Source organism: Suillus subalutaceus (genome assembly GCF_016647625.1).
Source record: "Suillus subalutaceus strain FC151 chromosome Unknown DFJ58scaffold_33, whole genome shotgun sequence".
Lineage (NCBI taxonomy): Eukaryota > Fungi > Basidiomycota > Agaricomycetes > Boletales > Suillaceae > Suillus > Suillus subalutaceus.
Genome location: NW_024540282.1, coordinates 177891 through 200019, shown reverse-complemented (window position 1 = coordinate 200019; position 22129 = coordinate 177891). Strand labels below are relative to the sequence as shown.

At 48.0% G+C, this 22129-nt stretch overlaps 9 protein-coding genes across 9 annotated transcripts; 5 read left to right on the top strand and 4 right to left on the bottom strand.

Moving 5' to 3' along the window:
* Nucleotides 1-3079: 3079 nt before the first annotated feature.
* Nucleotides 3080-4436, bottom strand: DFJ58DRAFT_280061 (DUF2407 C-terminal domain-containing protein). The gene is made up of 6 exons (XM_041379638.1): nucleotides 4197-4436; nucleotides 3911-4144; nucleotides 3712-3856; nucleotides 3446-3665; nucleotides 3272-3387; nucleotides 3080-3212 (listed from the first exon to the last, which is right to left on the bottom strand). The coding sequence occupies exons 1-5, from the start codon at nucleotides 4371-4373 to the stop codon at nucleotides 3303-3305; spliced, it is 861 nt and encodes a 286-aa protein (XP_041245599.1). The 5' UTR covers nucleotides 4374-4436; the 3' UTR covers nucleotides 3080-3212; nucleotides 3272-3302.
* Nucleotides 4437-4503: 67 nt separating this feature from the next.
* Nucleotides 4504-5673, top strand: DFJ58DRAFT_682150 (domain of Kin17 curved DNA-binding protein-domain-containing protein). Its single transcript, XM_041383234.1, has 3 exons — nucleotides 4504-4596; nucleotides 4650-4881; nucleotides 4941-5673. The coding sequence occupies exons 1-3, from the start codon at nucleotides 4581-4583 to the stop codon at nucleotides 5605-5607; spliced, it is 915 nt and encodes a 304-aa protein (XP_041245598.1). The 5' UTR covers nucleotides 4504-4580; the 3' UTR covers nucleotides 5608-5673.
* A 726-nt stretch (nucleotides 5674-6399) lies between these two features.
* On the top strand, nucleotides 6400-9019 carry DFJ58DRAFT_779756 (uncharacterized protein). Its single transcript, XM_041389708.1, has 11 exons — nucleotides 6400-7014; nucleotides 7079-7199; nucleotides 7255-7513; nucleotides 7566-7590; nucleotides 7696-7784; nucleotides 7839-7994; nucleotides 8044-8064; nucleotides 8122-8375; nucleotides 8427-8597; nucleotides 8650-8741; nucleotides 8794-9019. The coding sequence occupies exons 1-11, from the start codon at nucleotides 6557-6559 to the stop codon at nucleotides 8984-8986; spliced, it is 1839 nt and encodes a 612-aa protein (XP_041245597.1). The 5' UTR covers nucleotides 6400-6556; the 3' UTR covers nucleotides 8987-9019.
* Nucleotides 9020-9921, bottom strand: DFJ58DRAFT_779751 (uncharacterized protein). Its single transcript, XM_041389707.1, has 6 exons — nucleotides 9751-9921; nucleotides 9600-9685; nucleotides 9499-9538; nucleotides 9435-9445; nucleotides 9346-9376; nucleotides 9020-9294 (listed from the first exon to the last, which is right to left on the bottom strand). Exons 1-6 carry the CDS (start codon nucleotides 9803-9805, stop codon nucleotides 9269-9271), a joined length of 249 nt encoding a protein of 82 aa, XP_041245596.1. The 5' UTR covers nucleotides 9806-9921; the 3' UTR covers nucleotides 9020-9268.
* Nucleotides 9922-10872: 951 nt separating this feature from the next.
* On the top strand, nucleotides 10873-12008 carry DFJ58DRAFT_682146 (uncharacterized protein). The gene is made up of 4 exons (XM_041383233.1): nucleotides 10873-11296; nucleotides 11345-11411; nucleotides 11470-11710; nucleotides 11765-12008. Exons 1-4 carry the CDS (start codon nucleotides 11022-11024, stop codon nucleotides 11908-11910), a joined length of 729 nt encoding a protein of 242 aa, XP_041245595.1. The 5' UTR covers nucleotides 10873-11021; the 3' UTR covers nucleotides 11911-12008.
* Nucleotides 12009-12283: 275 nt separating this feature from the next.
* DFJ58DRAFT_779747 (uncharacterized protein) lies at nucleotides 12284-12909 on the bottom strand. Its single transcript, XM_041389706.1, has one exon. It carries the CDS (start codon nucleotides 12651-12653, stop codon nucleotides 12315-12317), a length of 339 nt encoding a protein of 112 aa, XP_041245594.1. The 5' UTR covers nucleotides 12654-12909; the 3' UTR covers nucleotides 12284-12314.
* DFJ58DRAFT_279852 (uncharacterized protein) lies at nucleotides 12891-13738 on the top strand. The gene is made up of 6 exons (XM_041379636.1): nucleotides 12891-13147; nucleotides 13217-13257; nucleotides 13318-13342; nucleotides 13406-13499; nucleotides 13547-13632; nucleotides 13701-13738. Coding segments are annotated over exons 1-5 (333 nt in total). The 5' UTR covers nucleotides 12891-12976; the 3' UTR covers nucleotides 13549-13632; nucleotides 13701-13738.
* A 951-nt stretch (nucleotides 13739-14689) lies between these two features.
* On the top strand, nucleotides 14690-17142 carry DFJ58DRAFT_779738 (uncharacterized protein). Its single transcript, XM_041389705.1, has 9 exons — nucleotides 14690-15010; nucleotides 15080-15120; nucleotides 15172-15278; nucleotides 15371-15534; nucleotides 15583-16151; nucleotides 16197-16433; nucleotides 16480-16614; nucleotides 16662-16967; nucleotides 17024-17142. The coding sequence occupies exons 1-8, from the start codon at nucleotides 14737-14739 to the stop codon at nucleotides 16962-16964; spliced, it is 1830 nt and encodes a 609-aa protein (XP_041245592.1). The 5' UTR covers nucleotides 14690-14736; the 3' UTR covers nucleotides 16965-16967; nucleotides 17024-17142.
* Nucleotides 17143-17291: 149 nt separating this feature from the next.
* Nucleotides 17292-21767, bottom strand: DFJ58DRAFT_779731 (ankyrin repeat-containing domain protein). Its single transcript, XM_041389704.1, has 5 exons — nucleotides 21338-21767; nucleotides 21259-21283; nucleotides 20650-21207; nucleotides 20230-20596; nucleotides 17292-20177 (listed from the first exon to the last, which is right to left on the bottom strand). The coding sequence occupies exons 1-5, from the start codon at nucleotides 21408-21410 to the stop codon at nucleotides 17394-17396; spliced, it is 3807 nt and encodes a 1268-aa protein (XP_041245591.1). The 5' UTR covers nucleotides 21411-21767; the 3' UTR covers nucleotides 17292-17393.
* Between the last annotated feature and the right edge of the window lie 362 nt (nucleotides 21768-22129).

Genomic DNA, 22129 nt, shown 5'->3' with positions numbered 1-22129 from the left:
CTAGAACGTTCGGTTTGCGGTAAGACATTTTATCACGTTGGCATTTTTGATTGGCGGATAATTTCAAAGATCCCGGCTCAGCATGCAGTATATTTACATCTGACGCGTGTCTGGAACCACGTCCTAGATTTGGGACAGCGACTGGCGATCCAATGTCAAGAGCTCCTTGGACCCGCACCGGAGGCATTAATGGGTTTCCCGATGTGACTACTAGCCCACGCTCGATCAACGAATGACATAGACGTATTTGACATCGTGAGCTTCTCCCCATAATCGCTATACGACTAACAGTCACCGCGGACGCAGTGTTAGTGGTAGTTCCATCTAGTCCGGTTTTCATGAATGAATTACAGTACATCTTGTGCCTCCCACCGCGAGTGGTGTAACGTAGCAGTATTCCCGAATTTGACGAGTGCATCTAGATGTTTAAAAGTGGTGTGCGATGGCGCTTCTTCTTAGGAAATGTAACGCTAAGCTTCGGGTCCACATTGAGGTCGAGAAGGAGAGCGATACAGGGGAGTTCCGATTCCCCGCTTTATCTGAAATAAACATCTGCGACACGCGGTCGACATCGTTAAAGCCAAGGGCGGGATCATCGAAATAGATGGGAATCATATTGGAGTCGCATCTAGCGCTGTGTAACGATATCTAAGAGATAACATTACTTGACAACGAGCGGAAGCTTACCTCGACGATTCAACGTTAGCTAACTTGGAAGCTTTCGGCGAGATAAACTTTTCCATGGACATCCGGTGCGAAAAATTGATATAGGCATACTGAAAAGCTGCCTTAGCCTTTTCACCCGCCCTCGGCCAGAACTCATCGCCAAAGAGGCACCCCAGGAAATTAACGATAGAGACTTTCTGGCAGTGTATCAGTTCCGCATCCTCGCTTCCGTTGTAGTGTAGATCCGAAATCGTGCCTGTGGAGAGATTACTCCGAACGTACATGTCCTTGACAAGAAGCAGCAAAAGTCTGCTAGCCAGCTCTCCGCATTGTCCTGTTTCGATCATCCCACTGTCAACCTTTACTTTCAAAACCTCCAAAGCGTCCGCCAGACTTCTGGATGTCGAATTGCTGCAACGCAAGACAGAAGGGGTTCCGATGGATAACCGGTGAATGCCCACGACCTAACTTCGGTCGTCGAGAAGCATACGCGCAGGTAACTAGCTACTCCTTTTTTGAGATAAGAGACAGCATTAGGGTGACCGAAGCAGATGTCGAGACCGAATCTCTGAGACAGTACGGCGAGAGCCTCGTTTATGTCTTGAGGATTGAACATTTTGGATTTGCAGAGCTTCTGAGCAGCCAGCGTCATAACCCCCGGTAATAGTCTGTTTGTCCATGAGTGATTTTTACCTATTCATGGTGGTCAACGAAACTGAACATGAGGATAAAAACACGAGGACAAACAGTGGACGACCGAATCCGATGATATAGCGGAACTTTCCATCATCATTAGCCGATATACCAGACAGAGAGTCCGCATTCTGGTCCCAACCAAGATATGTATAGGGTTGGTATAGAAGTTGACCGTCTATCGCTACGCGCAGGGAATCATCTGTAACTAATCGTGTGAAAAGAGTTGGAACCAGACGACACAAAAGATGTACTTACGGATCACCTGACGAGCCGAAAAATCGGCCACCTGTGAAGTCGTAGATGCAAGAACGACCCAGACTGGTGCGTCATTTTTGTGGCAGTAGGCGTTGATTGTCTTGCCAAGAATATGGGATGGACGAAAACCCTTGCTACTCATGCTGCTCAGAGGGTGGGCTTCATCAAACGCTATGACGAGTTTTGGGGTATCGTCCTGAGGAAACACATGCGGCGTTTTCAGCATATCAGTGTAAGCGGCAACGACGAATGATGCTCTTTCCAATTTCGGCGCCTTGATCAGCCTTGATCTTTGCATCTGTTCATGCTCAGCGTGAGCTAAGTCGGCCGCTACGTGCAGAAAAGAATGTTTACCCGTCAAAGACATACTCCCGAGTTTCGCAGCGGTCTCTTCAACTGTTGGCGCGTCGCAATTGGCACCGACGCTCTCTTGGCTCTTCGGTGTCTGGATCTCATCAAGGATCTGTTTAAAACTTCAGCCTTAGTCCCTCTGTCACGAGCATCATCGCCCGTGTTCACAATCTGATATCGGGTTTGAACTTTCTCAAAGAACTTCGTATGAGCTGGTGAGCGCGTGTCACACATCCAATTATTCCAAGACTTGATTGTGGCACCAGGACTGTCAGACTGTAGTGGAGAGACCTTGGCGCTCAGATCTTGCTTGAGCGTGTGGAATATGGCTGCAATGAACGCGTAACAACGAGCGGTATATTCAGCTTGAGAGCAGTCCATGTCTTCCGTTAGTATACGCGCAGGCACTAGGTCTCGCTTAGGGAAACCAAAATCGTTTGGTTCACGAAGGTTCATCAACACAAGAACGCCTTTGTTCTGCAGCTGATTCGATGCTTTAGTTAACTGATATGATAATGCATGTTATAAGCCTGACCTCGGTCATTAGTCTCGATTTCCCAGTGCCAGAACTTTGGACGATCGAACAGAATTTGGCATAATAAGGCCTCTCGAGGCCGCGTCTGAACTTTTCATCGTTGCTTTTTAGGTACTCGTAAAAACTGTCCACCGCCTTCCCGATGTAAGGTCTGACGAATGATTCGTATAGGAAGGCTGGTTGGTCCTCGTCTAGGATGTGATCAACGTAAGATAACTTAGAAATATAGACGTCACAGAATAAAGGCCTCTGACTTAGGCACCATGAAGGTTGTTGGACGTATTGTGCGTCATGCGTCAATATTCCGTGTATACGATTTGGAGGGCACTCGTAGAACGTACCCACGTACTCCAACATTCCTATCTGCATGGTCTTCGTAAGAACTAGGAAGAGGAGTCTTTCGAGAAAAGTCACGCACCGCTATGTCAAGTCTGATACCCACCCACTGAAATTGTGTGCACCAAAAGTACGTTCTTCACGAGTCAAACTATAGCTTGTAATATCGATGTCGTTCCATTGCGAGAAATCTAAACAGATACTTGTCTACTCTCAGAACCAGATGTTATATTGGGTGAGGAGCTGAGGAAACCGGGTCGTCACTCAAAACGTCTGGCGACTCGCCTGACAATAATCCAAGGATAATTTATTGCATCGATATGAATGTTGTACCATGTTTGCAGTGTATAGGTAATTGCAATGCAGCCCAACTCTGTGGAGAAGCTCTATTAGTGAATTCTAATCGATGTGGGTGTCTTTGAGGACCCTCACCAAGTTCCAATGATAAGAATTCCATGTGCACCTACGACGTGTCCAGCAAATATCTCCACATCCCGAAGAGTAAATTCACCAAGAATCCAAAAACGATTCCTACTTGTGTGCGCCGTCTAAGGTACCAGTCAGCACACGGTTACGGGAAATTCACAAATAGAAAAAGAGACTGACGAAAATATGACACTCTCCCCACTCTCGTGCTCACCCTCTTCCCAGAAAACTGCGGCCTTCGTTTCACGGAGGAAGAAAAATGGTATGATTGGGAAGAAAAACCCGATGACAATACCGCGGAGAATGAGGCTCTGTGAGGAGGCAGAAGAAAGGGACGCTGTGTTGACGTTATCCATGGAGTCTATCCATTGTTCTTCGAGAGCTCGAGCGTGTTCGTCATCTGCGGTATGGTAAGTATATTTTCTGGTAAATTTAAGAGGCCATACAGTCTTCCTCGTTCTCAAACTCAATGTCAAGATAATTTGACGACGATTGGCTATGAAATTGCCGTCTGAAATTCGCGATGTCATCCTCAGAGAATCCTGCAGCAGCAAGCCTATCAAATCCCCTTAGTGGTTGCAGTTGAGCTACCTATAGCGACGAGCAATCAGTAATTACGAAACAATATATCCATGCGCCACGCACTTGTAGTTTCTCCTCTTCACTCTCTCCAGGCTCGATCACGGGGCCAACAGAACAATGCAACCACGTCACCAATTGATCTTCCTTTGAAATATCTTGTGAACGAGCGGAGGCACGGACTTGTCGCTCCTCGAGGGTTGTCAGCCATTCGTGAAGGAGCGTTCCATCCGTTAGCAAACGCCCAGCGTGTATGAGACGAAGCCGACGATCTTTCAATTGGGGGAGACCATTAACTATCTGTATTTATCTGCACATAAGGCAAGCACCAATCATACTTCCAACCACGCACATTAGCTTTAACATCCCTCACTGTGTCCTTCGGATGGACTGTGAGGTTAAAGTCGGGGATACCCTCAGTAAACCGGATCGTCAGGTCTCTGGAATCATCCGGTGGTGTAGAGGACGAGGCCTGTTCAAGGGGCGAGTCTATTGCACGCTGCTTCCCTTTGGCTTTCTCGCTGAGCATAGTCCTTGCGCTTGCTGTAGGCCTTCGTGCGCAGCTGAAATCGCTGTCAAGTGAGACTCGTCGTTACACAGCCACGGGTCACGTGAATATTAGGCAACATTCAAGATGACTAAGCTCATCTAGACAGCTTCTCCGACTCCACTATCCCATTCGGTGATTCAGTGAACTACCCTCAATCTTACCCCGACCTCCTATTCATTGCCCAACATGCCGCGTGCAGAAGGTCAGTTAGACCAGCACTTATAACAACGAATCCCGCTAACGTTCAATGTCCAGTCGGAACTCCAAAGTTTCTCGCCAATAAGATGAAATCCAAGGGCCTACAGCGCCTGCGGTGGTACTGCCAAGTCTGTGAGAAGCAGTGCCGAGATGAGAACGGCTTCAAGTGCCATGCTCAGTCCGAGGCCCATCTTCGCCAGATGCTTGTCGTCGGCGAGAATGCCGGGCGGCATATCGCTGATTTCTCGAGCCAGTTCCAGCATGATTTCGTCCAACTTCTAAGCAGACGGTGCGTAGCTCTCTTTCAATTTAATATCAATATTTATAACCTTGTTTGTCACTCGTTAGATATAACACAAAACGTGTGCGTATCAATCAAGTCTACCAAGAATTCATCCAAGATAAGAACCATCTTCACATGAACGCTACCCGCTGGGTGACTCTCACCGAATTCGCCAAACATTTGGGGCGTTCAGGTATCGCGCGCGTGGATGAGACCGAGAAAGGGTGGTTCATTGCATGGATTGACAGCAGCCCGAAAGCTCTCGCAAAGCAAGAAGCCTCTATGAAAAAGGATCGAGCTACGCGGGACGATGAACAGCGGGAGCGCACCCTGATTGCAGAGCAGATTGAGAGGGCAAAGTTGGAGAAAGAGGGGAGTGATGAAGGAAGCGCGAGCCCCCCTGCCGGGGAGGGCCTCAAGAGAGAAGAGGGCGCAGAAAAAATTGTTCTATCATTTTCTGCAAAGCCAGCGGCCACATCAGATACAACGGCCACAGCTGCTCCGACAGGGCTGAAGCTAACTGTCGTAAAGCCCGGAGCCAATCCTCTCAAAGCTAATCCATTAAAGCGGCCTAACGTCTTCAAGTCTGCTACTCCTGTCAAGTCTGAGAGGTCAGAGGGTGGCGGTGAGAATGATAGGAAACGGCCTGCACCGATGTCAGCTGCAGAACGGCTTATCATGGAGGAGCAAGAGCGTAAACGCTGGCGGATGGATAGAGAAAGTGTAGCCTAAGCTTCAGCTGCTGTATCGTTTTACTGTATCCTTATTGTATTTTTTGCCCTCTTCAGAAGTGTTTCAGCCTCAAGTATCGCTATACGACTGACACCGTGACAACACGAAAGGAAACTAAAATGTGCAGCTACGACTGCAGTACTGTGTCTATGCATGTCATTGAGTGAAATAACCAATCCTCCCTTTCATCGTTCATGATCATGTAAAATGGGGTAGAAAATATTCCATAAGGTAGACCAATTGTGATATAGCAGGGAATTGAAGACATTTCGGGGAGAGGCCATCGATGCTCGGCTACAGGCGAACCTATCCTCCTGATCTGTTGAGCGTAAGGAAGCATGTATAACAAATCCGAGGGCAAAGGGTGTTGAATCAGGTGTTGAAACATATGAGAGGAGACGCATAGTACCGTTCACGAGAAGATCTGATCACTAACAATGTTTCGACGCATGAGGTCCTCGTAGAAGTCTGGTTTATTCTCTCATATCATCCTCACATCACCATCCGACTCATCTGGTTCAAAATCAATATTCCGAACTTCAACGACGGACGGCGGTATGCACATGAGCAATAATCCAAAAACATTTGAGCATCCCATAGCGCGTGTGACGTCGAGCGCCAGACGTGGCACCACTCAATGTAGGACATGTTGTCGCAACTGCTGTGAGATCCCGACGTGGATTGGGCTCATGAGAGGCTTCAGGTTCTGAGAAAAGGATTCAATAACTCCATGTAATCTCAGAGAGAAACAAAGCGTGGTGCATGGCACGATTCGAGCGTGTTGACTTTACGCGAAAATTGAATACGTCGATGGGGGAGAGTTTGCAAAAATGGGCTTTGCGGTAAGCGCTCATTCTGTGACACAGCCACTGACGCTAGTCAAATGCCTCTTATTAGCAGTCCACCAACTTGCTGGGGTTAAGCTTGAAGCTTGCCAGGCCTCATTTTCATGGTTCTATACCTACAGGCGATCCTGAACTGGCTAGGCTTCCTGTTCAAGACAACTGCACCACACATACGGTTCATCGTACACCAATGTATCCTCCGCATCCGCAAGTTGCTAGGCATCCGTGCTGTGCAGTCTGGTTTGCGAACATTTTTGAGCCGTCCCCTTGCATACCATCAGAGGATTTCGCCAAAGCACAGCAATGAACCAGAGACAGCTGTTTTTACAGCTGCGAGCATCATCCATCCAGTCCCTACGCCAGTGAACGGTCCAAGTCAGACCTTACCTCTCCAGGTAAACCAGCTTCAAGTTCAGGTCAATCAGGATCCTGCTCAAGGACCCTGCACTTCCATCGATTCCCGGTCACCATCTACGTTGTCAATGGAATGGGATCCTAGCAAGTTCAAACCGTTGGCTCCGCAGCTTTGCCAGACTCGGAGATATAAGGGAAGGGTACTCGTGTATGCTTTTTGTTCTGTCGTGTTTCTTTTGATCTCAACTGTTCGATTGGTCATAATATTGAAGGAGTGATAGCGAGACCAAGCCTATCCCAGCCAAAAAGAAGGATTTTTCGGAAAAGCCTGTCGACGGTTGGGAAAGTGTCGTACATCCGGAGGGAGCATTGTACTTCTACGACGCCACTCGGGTATGTTACAGTGTCTCATTTCGATTCTTTGCCTACGATCATAATATCTCTGAAGCACGTTTTTACGGACGCAAATCTGAGAAGCAGAAAGCTTCTCAAGGTCATCAACCATCTGACTCACCAGCTACTATCGAAAGCCAGGGACATTATCGATGACTCCACACATCTCGTTCTGGAGTTGCAAGTGAAAGAAGACGCATGCAATTATTACTTCGTGCAGCACGACAAACGGCTCTTGTTCTGGCTGCAGGATTTCGATGAACCTATATGCATCTACGAACATGTCAAGGGTGTCAAATCGGATACTCACATCAGTGGGTGTCCCTTGGTTCTCCTGAATCAGGTTGACTCATAGGCAAACAACAGAGATTGCCCTCGAGGCACAATATTGGTTTGTTAATCGCATTGTGTACGTAGTTTATTGTCCATATTGCTCTACATCTCTAACGATGCGTTCAGTTTAACATTCTCGTTGGCCGACATCATGACCGTGAAGGATGCACTGTGAATTATACCCGAACAATGCTCCCATCCAACATCAGATTGCCATAGAACTGAAGCATGTTCTTCTTCATGCACACTCAGGTTGGTTATCCACAGCTGGTTTTCGCGTAATAATGAATTGAGGCGTCTTTGTAGACTTTCTAACATCCGATACCTCTGTTGTTCCCTATGATCTCTCCACGCTACAAAGTATGCTGGACCTTTCAAACCATCTGGTGGAATACGTAAAGCCTCTAACACCATCTAGTGATAAGTGTGTGGAGTTGCCCGCTCATCTCATGTGCGTACTAGGTGCGATATATACTTCTCCTGTAGCATTCTTCCACTTACACACTATAAGCTCGCCTCATGCGGTTGTTCGGTGAGCATAGAAACCATGCAGGAGACAATGGACATGGTCACTGAATCGACTCTTCAGCTCGTTCAAAATTCTTGAACTTCTATGGGCAAGTCAGCGCGCGTCTCAACGCTGACCAGTCAGTCTACGAAGTTGAACAAAGTAGACAAAAAGGCACACTCCGACTGAGGTTTGCGAACGCCTTCCTCTGGGGCGCACCAGCTGCACAGTACAAATTCCTGCAAAACACATGGATAGACAATATTTTGAACTATCCTAAGTGGTCCAAGCACATTAGCAGACTCAATAGCGACTGGAGCAACGTTACCATCTTTGTAAGTGGTTTTCTTAAGCTGTCACTTGCCGTGATCAACCTTTTTGGCCAGTCCACCGTGATGTTGGCGGTTAACGTTGGTTTTCTGGCCGTTCCTGGGATCATCGGCGCAGCAGCCGTGGTCATATATCTGTCGGCGATGTGCTCCGTTAGTTCCTTGGTGGTATCCATGCTTCTCGCTGTCGAGTGCCGTGGATGGGGCACAGACTCAGCTAAAGGCGCCGTGCGTTATCTGTTCACATGCTGAAGGGTGTAATGCTCATTTGTCCTTCAAGGCAACGTTCATGGCCCGAATGGTTCATACACAATCAGATGTTGAAGCGCTAGCGATCATGTACAGCCTTCCGTATGCATATTTGATCTGGGCGTAAGCAGTATTTCTGCATAGCATGGTTCAAGGTTTATTCACTTCCGCGCAGAATGTTCTGCTTTGTTACCGCTCTGGGCATTTCTGTTTTCCACTCAACAAATCCGGCAACACTGGTCGTTGTAGGCCTTTGCTGGGTTGCTGTTACTACGTTGACACTATGGCCGGCGTGGTGGGGTAAATTCAGTATAGTGCCATGGTCCGTTCCATCCAGGGAGGGGGGACAGGTGGAGGAGATTGTTTGAGCCCTTCGACACTGAACCCATATCTAGCATCTTCGAACGTTTGTCATGGGCCTATAATTAGTACCCGTTGAAACGTAACTTGATTGCCGTGAACCCCGAATAGTAGTACGCGTGTTTCAACTTTCAAGAACATCAAAGGTACATAATATGCCAAGCCTATCTGATCTCTACAACAACTGAATCATCGCAGTACAATATTAATCGAGGAGGCGGTGTTACAAAAGTCATGGTCGTGAAAGGAAAGATACAGACTATGAGCAGACTTCAAAGGCGGGAGGGCATTTAACAGCACATCTCGCAAGGGCAGCCTAGATGTCGCAAGTCAGCGCCGTCCATCTGAAAAAGGATGTAGGACCTACAGATAATATCTGCCCAGCATTCGCAGCAGTCCTAAAATGACAGTCGCAGTCAGATTAATTCCGAAGAAGTCGCTATTTCCACCAATCACCTTGCAGCACTCTATGAAGAATTTTAGTTTACAGTTGAAAGGTGTCATTGGAGTCTGGACTCACCGAAGCACAGGAAACATTCAAGTGCACCAAGGAAGCAGTCCTAGGCAGAACGAACAAAAGTCAACCACCATTCTCGACTTTCAACTTTCGAGAAACTGTACTTTAGCAGCTCCTCCTCCACGGAGACGCTTAGCGTGGTGCTCTTGGTGGTTCTGACTGTTGTTGGCAGGAGCAGGGCTCACAACGCCTATTGAAAGCGACCCGCAGCAGCCATGAATAAAATGTATTTTTTATCAGCCGCAAAGAACGTACTCATTTGGACGGCAGCCTGGGGCTGGTTGGTGGTAGCCTTAGCGGTGGATTCCATGTCGATGTTGAGAATGATTTTGCGGGTAATGGATGAAGTTGGAGAGGGAAATCGAAGGCTGGTTCAGTTGTAATTGTGAGCACCTTATAAGGTGCCCCTGGTCCCACAGCGCCAGCAACACGTGCCAAATGATGTCAACTAAAGACTACGCGATCACCTTGCCGTGTGTGATCTATTATGAGGGTGACATAATATCGATGCCGCTTCTAAAAATTGTGCCTAACTAACTCCTCCTCGTCATTCATGACGACTATGGAAGTCGGAGCATGCACGGGCATATATTGAATCCATCCACTACTTGCTTGGTGTACCGGAAATGCGTGTACCCGTCCTTGACAGTTGACAGAAACGTGTCAAGAATTATATCGGCGATTTAAACTTGCCGCAGACATCGTGCCCTTGCCGCAGTCAGAAGTCTACCGACAGCAGCCGAATGCCCTGCAGCCCTTCCTGAAATCATATCCGGGAGATCGCGATTGAGGCTCAGGTGCGAGAGCCCGCAGGAGCACGCATGGGGCCTAGGCGAGAGTCGTATTGTCTATTCCGACTCAAGGGGCGATAGATTTAGCCATCGGTTCACCTGAATCATCCGGTGGACCGGTGCCACACACAAGCCCATTTAAATTTGCAGCTGCAAGTTACATACAGATTTCAAGTTTCCTTCGGTGAGTCGGATACTCTCCCATGCCTCTTGCTACTTAACCGCTGTGAAAGCGTTTAACATTGATCTTGCATCATATTGACGTTTCGCATAGGCCTGTCACTCTAATTCAGGATCCGTAACCGATAAGACATAGCTCTTGTGAGCAGTGCTAACAAGGCTCATTAATATCATGCCAGATTGACAAGTATATATGGCTGATGTTTCACCATGAAGCTATTTTGGTACAACCTCATGTACGCTGCAGCTATATTTGTCGAACGCGCGCTCAAGTTTGTACAGTTCATCCCCTGTTCTGGGGCACCGGACATCGTTGTTAAGGCGGGTTTCTCGGTCAAGTGGCCTACCAAATCTTGCTGTAGTAAGGACCTTTTCTGTACGACGTCACGTTCCTCTTGAGTCTATGAAATTATTAGCACCATAGACTCGGGGTTTAAAATATCTTGACAGGCCCTCTCACGAATACGACGATAGTGTACATGTTTACTTTGTTGTAACTTGACGCTGCAGACGATAAGAACCTGGGGAATATCCTTGACCCCGCAGACACCGGATATGAAGCTCACCTTCAAACCACCTCATGTACGTAACACCGTGATTACAAATGAGCAGGGTCATGTTCTGTACTCGACCTCGACCGTCTTCTCGTTCGGCACTCGTGAGACAGTCATCAAGAAGCATGTCCCAAACGAATTCAACATCGGCAGAGTAGAATCGTCGGAAATCCTCGCAAATATCGAGTGGCACACATTTTCTTCATCTGTCATCCACTATGACGGGATGAAATTGGCGACGTCTCAGTTCATTCCGAATAAGGGGATTCTTGGACGGTGAGGGTGTAATACGTGTGGTCGTCCAGTTGTTCTAATACTTTACAGGCGGCGTGTTTTCCGAGGTCCTGACGGACTATCATACAAGTGGAAGATCGGTCCGCGCGAATGCATCGTAAGTCAGCTGCACATATTTTCAACCGAATATATATAACGTAGTGCATGACTATCAGCTCATGCTCGGTGATACAGAAGTCGCGCGGCATCACCCGGTGAACCTTGGTTTCAAGAAGGCAGGACATGAAGCATACCTAGAGGTCTTTTCGCCAGTCGAACATATGCTGGACCTGGTAGTGCTGACGTTCATATATGTCGAGAAACTGCGACAGGGATCTCAGGAGAGCCCGGGAACGATCGCATGCATGCACCGATTGAACCAGCTAATTAGCTTCAATATGAAAGACTCATGCGAAGGTGAGACGAACTATATCCGCATCATAACCGATGCGAAGACTGAACAGTTCGTAGATTGCATGTCCTTGTTGATGATTTTGTTTTGGTCTTCTGCGACGCCTTCTCACGCGGGGGCACGCCGACCGATGTACTATTTGCATTTCATTCTCTGCAGGTTGGCGAGTACCATTAGGGGCACGCGGGGTCGTGCGAGGGAATAGACCCAGCACAGTTGCACACCTATGTAAAGAGATGTTCATTATCAGGGCTTGTGTGGACCATACGTACTGCTCAAACGTTCATGTATACGTTGGGTGCTAGCATCGAAGCGCTTGATCATGAGCAAGTTCTGTGCTCTTGTTGGCACGATAGCCTGAATTACGTCGACGTCGTGAACCATTCATTAAGGATACAGCAGCTCTTTCGCGCCAGGATGTTTGCTAACTACGATGGGCACTGTAGTAAACTCTAAGTTCGTGTGTCTAGAAGTTTGCGACGGTATTGCTGCATTGCGGTTACTGGATGATTGGTACCTTTTCCCTGGTGCATGCTGATATCGTGGTCTTTGGGTTGTCATGCTAGCCTGAGCCTGCTGCACGCAATGCAGGGATTCGTCCAAATGATATCATGATTCCAGCCAGCTCGGAAAAAAAATATGGCTGCATGTAAAGTCGCCTGAAAATACAAACGAAGAAACTTGCTTTCGGTTCGAAAGATCTACTAGTAGTCTTTCGGGGTGTATTGCGATAAGATATTTCACAAGGCAGGCTATGAAAAACACGCATCGCTTTCCATTATGCTTGTTATCCGGATTCCGGATGTAGATATCGTCTGGGAACAGAGGCGGCGGTATGTGAATGGCCCGAAGGAATATTAATATTGCGAGAGTGTTCCAGTGTGAAGGAGAGGAAGCACTTAAAAGCGTAAAAGTCAGTGAGAGCGAGACGAGCGATCTGGACTCCATCTGATATCAAACCACATCCGCCAAAGCGAATTCGCATGCTCCGTCGTGCCATTGAAAGCAGCTCTAGAGCCGGCGAGGTCCCGCTAGTCACAAGTACTGTCAGAGCTACAGAGTCCAGACTCCAGATATCGGACGGCCGACGAGTCACGAAGATATTCCTGGAACAAGAGCCAACAGTTAAACAGCTACAAATAAATCGACTGTAAATAGTACTAAATACGACTATATAAGGTCAGCTCCCGAATAAACCTTTGTATTCATTGATCCAGTGACTCCAGTCCCAGAGCCCGTAGAAATACATTTGCCAAAGCATATTAATATCGATGACCGCGTCACCTCAGGCTTACTTGGGATACGCTTTTCCGATCATGGCTACTTCGTCCTCAACTCCGCCTCCTGGTACCTCGTCTAGTAAGGTCCCGCCGAAACCGAAACCGGTCAACGTATTCTCAAACGATGGGTCCTTTTTGGAAAGATTCCAGAGGAGCAAGAAGGTGGGCCCCCGTAGATATTCTCTATCTTTTGCCTAGATGATTTGCTGACGTACTCGATCGTCTGAGTAGGAAGAGGAGGATAAACGGAAAGCTGAGGAGGCACTCGCTAGGCAAGTTTGATCGCTTTTTTGTGCTGCTTGAAAACTCATCATGCTGGTGTCTTTGTGCAGAAAGAGGCAATTTGATGACAGATTTGTCAGTATCGCAAACGTTATTTCGTTCTACGTCGGCCTGACTCGTACCCTCTGCAATTTCCAGAGAAAACGGGGCAAGCGTCCTCAACCTGATAGTTCTTCTACAGTCACCCAAGGAAAGCCTGCAAAGAAAGTCAAGGTCGATGGTGCCTCCTCATGTGAGTATGCGTTTTGTGTAAATGACTTATGGCTCATTATGCGAAAGGATACACTCAACAATAATGGATTCTCTTGCCAAAGTATTGTCACGGTTTTATTAATTCAATAAATCGACGTTTGACTGCCCCAATAGTAAGTCCTATTGTTTGATTGTCTGCGGTCCCCCACGTATCATCAGTACTAACGACATGGTCCTGAAGCCAACCAGGTATCACTACGCCTCCATGATATCTTTATAATGTGCGCCTTTACTATGTTGTCATGAACTCACTAGTGCTGGCAAAATTAATCGTACATTTGACCACACAATGCGACCGAGCCCCAAGTGAAGTTAGTAACGGACATGATCGTACGCCGAGTCACTTAATGGTATAATTATTTATATTCGCTGAAGGGTACCCTATGGGAATTAGTAAGTCCCAATACCTTATTGCGTTACACCGTCCCTTTCCCACATAAAGAATGTTTGATTGTAGGGTGTATTCGTCGAGGGCACCCGTAAGATCAAGGTATGCAAGGGGTCCACGTTCATCATATATAACTGACTGCCAGTGAGCATCACCAAGTTTGATTGATTCAACGGTCTTGTGCATGTCAGAATTGCTAGCGAATGGGGGTTCTTTGTTATCGTTGCGGTCCGCCATGATTTGCATCACGTCGTGCTTACTCGGCACGGTCGGAAATTTATTTACACCAGAACAACGGATCTGCAGGCTCAGATTGTGGTCGCTCTCCATCAGGCAACTCGGGCCCGGAATCAAGCCTCAGGTTCTTGTCGGTTCAGAACTTCCACTGATTTCACACTCAGTATCATTCAGGACAAGATGTTGGTAGTCAGGCACCCAACCTCCAAGTTATCGTCTGAGTCAATCGAGCTTGACTCGTAGTCGGACTCGGACACGCCGTGAGTCATGGATGGATCTGAGTACAGTGCTCATTCTGGTCGTGGAGGCTTGATACCGTCGGTGTTGTCCCAGCTTCGCACACAGCCACGACAACAGGTCAGAGTCTTCGGATTCACACAGTACTTTCGGGGCTAGAATTTGCTCGCCACAGGCGCCTCGATCAGCGCTCGAGATGCACAATTCTGTCCGTGTTGTCTTTGTAGATGAAGTTCACACGAACAGAATTGAATAATCAGAAGCCTTGGACCCACAGGCGTTGTTTGTGAGCCGAATTGGAAATCCAAGTCAGCGATCGATCTAATACCGTGCGCCACATTCTCTTCGTTTCTGCATGCTCTGCCTGTCAGAATTTATGGCTCCAGCAACACGAGTATCAAACAGAGACAAGCACCCTGGGTATATCTTGCGCCCTGGTGCTTACTCGGCTAGAAAAACTGCTGGAAAAATGGCAGCTATTGACAAGGTAGCCCAGGTCAAGCAAGAGATGGACGAGGATGACATATGGAGAGAAACTTGTTCACCAGCACCGTTGGATACGATGGCCACGCACCCTTCGGGAACACATGCTCGCAATCAACTCATCGACCCGAAGCAAGGGGGAAAAGGTATGGAGCGGATGATCGAAATATCGATGAAGGCTGATGGACTCTAACAAATTGTTTGCAATCTGACAGCCGCTGTGGAAAATAGAGAACCCCATGGATACAAGCATACGGTGAGAAAACAACCGACGCCGCAAAGATTGGTAGCTGATACAAAGAAACAGTATCGCTTTGATATTGAGGAGGACGGAAGTGAGGAGGACCCAGAACTGGCACAGCACGGGAAGCGAAAGCAGCGCGTCGTGTTCAGTGCTAGTACTGATGATGAGAGGTGAGATCTAGACTTCGCATCAATATCGTTGATGATCGGTCATCTGACATCAACATCAACACTAACTGCATCTTGTCAATCCCTGCTCTTAGGTCTACATCAAAGAAACTCAAACGCGATGAATGTATCTCCCAGCCAGCTGGCAGAGTTGAAGTTCTTCTTCCCAAGTGGCACACAATTGTTGCACGTGACGTTGCCAAGTTGCACCTGAAGCAAACCTCCAAGTCTCACGAGTCTCATCCAAAGGAAAAGAAAGGCGAGTTTTTGTTTTATTATACCGACTAAACTCTGCTACATCAAACAGCTCTCGAACCAACGCAAGTAAACAATGTCGGTTACGTCACGGGCTATGATGACGAAGACGATGCTGTTGAGGAGGGTGAGGAAGAGGAGTCAAATCTCATTGGCCGGAACGGCTCCCTGCATGCGCCATCCGAAGTTTCTCAGCGTGTGTCCACAAATGACCTGCGGCGCGCGTCTATAAGTCCTCCACCGAATTCGCGATCTGTGACGTGTGGTCCTGTTGACGGCGCCGCTGGTGTGCGGCGTAAATCCACTCCGCTCGTATCTACTCAACGCGAAGTCACGGACACATTTCCACAAGTCATCCAGTTTCAGGCTCACGTCCCTGCTTGTTCCACACAACAACCGGCAAAGAAACCACAGCCGCGGTTCCGCGTAGAGGATCTACCGGATGGCAGTCAGAAGCGCTTCCGCGAGAACTTGGGTCCCTTGTGGCTTGACTTCGTCTCCACCCTCGAGAACCCTTGGGATCTTACTAACCATATCGATACTCTGCAAGAGATCTGGAACATGACGTTCACAGACATTGACTACACTGTGCAAAAGACGAATGACCCAGTGTATTTTTTGGTAAGTGAAACATTTTTCGTAGAGTGCTGCTAATTTTTTTCCTAGTTACTCCAACGTGCGAGCGCATACCGTCATGAATTTGCCAAACGCGGCGAAATCGCTGTAGCAGCTTACCTGCATAGCATAGGCTTGAAAAACCCAGACGAGATCGCCCAACACATCAACTTCCTTGTCCCATCAGTTTCAGAGATACGCGGTGATGAAGAGACCGCAAAATGCTACCCATTCATGTGGCAGGAAGCGAAAAACATCATGAACGAAGACGGACATATCGAACGCACGGTAAGTGTACCAGCGTTCTGCGGGCATCATATTTAGCGTTATCTAGGAAACAAAGGGTGCATTCTGCTCTCGTACAATTTCTGACACCTTTGCGCTCTATCTGGAGATCAGAGAATGTATTCCACAGGCATTGCGGCAGAAGGATAATCCTCGCGGTGCTCTCGTCCTTGCAACTGCTTCAGTAAGATTGTTGTTGCTCGATAGCACTATCTACTGACTGTTTGTGAGGTGGAGCGTGCGCTGAGGATGTACTCCACTGGTATTTGTGTCAAGCCTAAAGATCATGTCGAGTCTAGATTCTCGCGGAAGCATTGGGGTGTTATGACAGAGGAGGTAATGATCTCTGTTAAGAAGACTACTTCACGGGGATGGAAGAAAATCATCAAGGCCGCCATCCCTTACATCAAAACTCGCAAACTACATCATGGTACGCGTGCAGCACTTGAAAAAGAACGCGAGGGACCAAATGGTTATACGCATTGTGTTGATGTGGACTCTGGCTCTGACTCCGGCTCTGACTTAAATTTTTAGTAGGTGAGTTTGGTAGGTTTTCTAATGGACTGATGGCGTGATCTTGAAGCACTTCACAGAGTACTCAAGCACTACTACATATATGCATCATCCGCATCATCACCAACTTGTTATTAACTACAATCTGCTATATAAGTTACTTGAATTTAAAGGTTTGCCGCGTGCAAAACTGTTGAAATTGCCGCCTTCCTGATATACTCAAGCATCCAAAATCGCAATATGTAACAAAAACGGCTGCAGCAATCAACCTAATTCCTTTTGATCAAACCCCCATGATAACTGACATAATGAATTTGTATATTTGACCGAATAATCTACCCGAGGTCCAACAAATGGATATAATGATGCACTGAGTAATGATCTAAGTGTTTCTTTCCCTGAAGGTAGCCAGCCTCCTATGTAACATCATAAGTCCCAACACCCCATTGATTACAGTGCCCCTTCCTGGCATAGAAAATCTCTGACTGTAGGGTATCTTCGATCAACTTCAAGTCTACACATGTACTGAAGAGGAGTTAGCCCACTGCTGTTCTGCGCATTGACATCACAGCCAGCGCGTATAATGCCTTTCGTAATTGCCAGGTAAGCATGTTCGTCCACGCCAGTGCGGCCGGAGTGCATTCGTGAGATCAGGGCATGCAAGGGTTCCACATTTAACATGTATTTTTGAAGAAGGTGCTTCCACACGTGAGACTGGGTGCCGAATGCGGCGATGACACTGTCGACGTCAATTATTGGATCCCGTCGAAGAAGATATTCAACAACAAGGAAGAGCTGGCGTTGAATGGCGATACGGAGGGGCGTGTCTCCCGATGAATCTATGGCATCGACTGAAAAGCCCTCGTCGATGAGAATAAGCAGTATCTCCCCGCAGTCTCGCTCGCAGAATGGACCATGCATCCCGTTGCTTGAAAAGTAGAAGTCGTAAGTGCTAACAGGACTTGTAAATACGTTGCGAGTCAACACGTGGAGTGGGGTACTGCTCTGAAGCAGTGCCTCAATGACCTGCGCATTGTGTTCTTCTAGTCCATCTCCACAGAAGAAATCGAGCTGTCCGCATGCAAGTTTTCTGAGGATATAGTTGACTGCAGATGGAATTCGCTTTTGGATAGCGATGCCAAGCGGTGTTTGTCCAGCTGAATCTTGGCTATTGGCGTTATGACCGGTTTCGATGAGAGCCCGCATGGTCTGGAATCGACAGTCTGTCTGCCATGCGAGTAGCTGTACGGCTCGCTGCTCCTCAGGATGGATGTTGATGTTGATAAACGGAGCAGGTGTGTCGCCATTGAGCGCGACGTTTACCGGATGATTTACGTGGATAGGGCTGCCTACTTGAAGGAAGTGCTGCGTGACACGGGGGAGCGACTGAGTGATGGCGAGATCTATTAGGGGTGAATATTTGGCTGAGTCGACAGCGTCATGTTCGCATCCTGCATCAACAAGAACTCTAGCAATTTCTAGGCAGTTGTTATCATGCGACAGCTGGGACAATGGATGATGGCCCAATAGCATAAGCAGCTGACTGGACAAATCCGCATCTGCAACGTGCTGGAGAAGGTTTCGAACGATATCGGGGCCCACATTCAAGTTGCTATCTTTGATGGCAATGCCAATTGAATCTATATGCAATAAAGCACCTTTCAGGAGGAGGTATTCCGTCACAGAAGACACCTCGTGGATTATGGCAAGGCAAAGTGGCGTATACCCAGCCGAGTCTCGACAGTTATATTCGCATCCTGCATCGATAAGGATGCGAGCTATTGCAAGACAGTCTCGTCTTTGCATGCCTTGAAGCAACGTGTGAAGTGGGTTGGCACCGCAGCGCAACGCATTCACATCTGCGCCGTGAAAAACGAGTGCAGAAGTGACGTCGGGATTCAAGTCGACTTCCAAATCATGGGTAGGTTGAACCGCAAGGTGAATGGCATCTTCTGGAAGACAAGCCCCTCTTTGGATAAGATACTCGACTAAAGGGAGCGACTGGCGCTTGATAGCGAGATGGAGCGGGGCATTCCCGTTGTTATCTATGGCATCCAAGTTGCACCCGGCTTCGACGAGGACGAATACTGCCTCTAGACAATCGTCCCCCCAATTCCAGCGAGCGAGGAGAACGTGGAGAGGGCTGACACCAAATTGCATAACATTGACGTCTGCTCCGTGCCGGACGAGCACCGACACGACGTCCAAGTTTATTGAAGTGGATTGAAGTGCAACATGGATAGCGTCCGCAGGAATGTGGGCACCTCTTCCTATTAGGTATTCTATGAAAGAGAATGATTGCTGTTTAATGGCAAGATGAAGGGGAGTTTTTCCCGCTCCATCGGTGGCATCCAATACACATCCTCCATCGATGAGAACTCCCGCTATATCGAGGCAGTCGCGTCGTGTATCCATACATCCAATTAGAGCATGGTCCGCCTGGATTGAATTGCCCGGCATTCCCGTTGGGTCTCGAGAATTGATTTCGCGCCCTGCACCAACGAGGCTCTGAGCATTTTTGCGAAGGAGAGTGTGGAGAGGATTATCCTGGAAATGGATGTGTGTTGCATGAACATTCGCTCCATACTGAATGAGCAATGAAAGGATGTCGGCGTCAACATCCTGCCGTTCCTCGAGTGCAGTATGAATAGCGTCAACTGGGAGACGAGCACCTCTACGAAGGAAGCATTCGACGAGTTCCTGTGGACTGTGCCGGATGGCAAACATTACAGGGCTTGTAGTCTCCAAACCAATTGTGATGGGTAAATTGACATTTCTTCCAAGACTCAATACAACATTGGCGAGTGGTGTCCTTCCCTCTAAAATTGCATATTGTAGCACATGATTCCAATGCTCCCGATGCTTGAGCAGATGCCTGTGTACCATCCAGTCAGGTCCAAAACGGATGAGAGTGTCACAGATGCTCTGGGGATCAGCAAGCCAAATCTGCCAGGGGTTGAAAAGAGCCATTCGGCTATTCCAAGGATGTCGAACACATATCTGCTCCGGGAGATCCTCCAGACAAGAAAGTACAGAGTCTTCCTCGTGTATGATAGAAGTTATATGCGCCCCAAGCCCAAGATCAAGTGCATAACGCAGCATAGGGCGGGTGTGAGTGGAACTAAGAACATCATCGCTGGATAGATATTGCGTGCAATACTGGACAATATGCCGGTGGGGATCTTCAAGTAGATAGCGGTACTTTTGAGTGTTTTCGCCTGCCATTAAATATTCCTTGAATAGCGTGCATGAGAAACCATCTTATGGGGGGAGGAATATACCTTACCCGCACACTGTAATGTGACAAAGTAACGATGCCGGTTCTCTCATCGAAGCTCACCAGGGAGCTACATATCTCCAAAAGATCTTTTGGGGACATCACGCTGAGCTTCTGGTTGAGTGTCGTGCTTCCGATCTCTATACTCAATGCCTCAACAAGTTGAGATAGGTTAAGTGGCTCCAGAGCAGCGACCAGCCACATCAAAGTCCGCTCTACGATAGACCTACGATCTGGTGCGCCCTCTTCAATTTCCTGCAAAATTCTGTCATATGTCTCGTAAAGGCCTTTTGGGAGACTCTTGAGCGAGTCTGATATTCCCTGCACAGATCGGCAAGCGCTGATGGCATCCAGCTGGCAACTCACCCAACGGAACCTGTCGAGCGAAGTATTAGCCTGGAAAGCAAATGAACCTAGGGGTTCACTGACATCCCGTCAGCCTGTTGCAAGAGCGATTTTCGTACTTCATCCTTCAGATCCGGGGTGAGAGATGCAAGCCTCGAACGAACCTCCAGTTCTCTGTCGATGTGAAGTTCCATGTCGTCATCGATCAAGCGGACATAGTCGCTTAACGACAACGATGGTAAGCCGGATAGAGCACTAGAAATGGCCGGCTCCGTCCTACTGGTGATAAGAAGTCGCAGTTCGCCTTCGTTCGCTGAACGAACCAGCCGTGTAAGGAATGTCCCGACGCGTTTGCATTCATCAAGGGCATCGATTATCGCGACGGGCCGTCGAAGGAATTTCAGAGAGCAGTGGATGAGGTTACATAAGACATCAGTGTCAGCGGGAGGTTCAGCCCCTTCTGATTTTCTACGAAAGAGGTCGGTAAATTCCGCGTTCCATCCGTCGCGTGCTTGTCTCAGCAGCTGGATAAGAAGGGAGCGTAGAACGGTAGCCCCGTCTGTGGTCCTTTCCTGGCGGAAATCACAGTAGAAATACACCAGTGTCTCGCCGCGGGCCGAGAGCTCGTTGATGATTGCAGAACTGGATAGCCTTGTCAGTATTCGCGGGCTGCTAACGAAGATGAGTGCTTACGCAATGACAGTTTTCCCTGTTCCGGCTGAGGTATAATGAGCACAAATCACTCATAATTAAAGCTCAGATAAGTACTAACGCTTGCCATTGATCCATAGGAATTTACCACACTGCCCTGTTTGAGGCGTGTTCCATTGACGGAACGCTTTCATTTCGAACACCCAGGTGCACGTGCTCTCTTGTCGCTGGGCAGAGACTTCTTCATGTTTGACAGTGCAGTCAAACCCACCCAACCACTGTAGTAAGTCCTTTCGTTCTTGTGCTGAGTAAATGCGCACATGAACGATATAACATGTTTGAATAGTGGCTACATAGACATACCAGCCAGCATCTCCAGCCGCTTTTGTTCGCGCCTTTTCGCGATCGTTTCCTGCTTACTGGTTCTCTTGCTAATTTCCTGCTTAATGTTTTCTGCCAGATCCTTTACGTTCACCTGAATCTCCTCGGTTGTAGCTGTAAGCTCGGTCACGCGTGACCTGGGATTAAGATAATCGGCATTGACAATTGTGTATCAGTACCCAGAATCTAAATATATAAACACGTACAGGAGACCACTAGAGATTGTCAGCGAAAGGGTACTTTTGCAACGCTCCAATGTATCAACAGCCTTCATTATATCGGCTTGCTGAAATGGCCACGCTAGTCTTGAACCGAACCATGTCTGACGTTTGTTCTCCGGTATTCGCTGACGAAGACCTTGCAAAACTTTCTCGCACTCCTTTAATGCGCTGTCCAAAGGAGATAAGTCGTTTGCTCGTGTTGACAATGCAGCATTCGACTGCTGAAGGAGGAGATATATGTGGTTGAGAGTTTTGTTAAGGGAGAGGAGTTCGTTACGAAGGCTCATACGTGCAGCTTCTGCCCCTGCAAC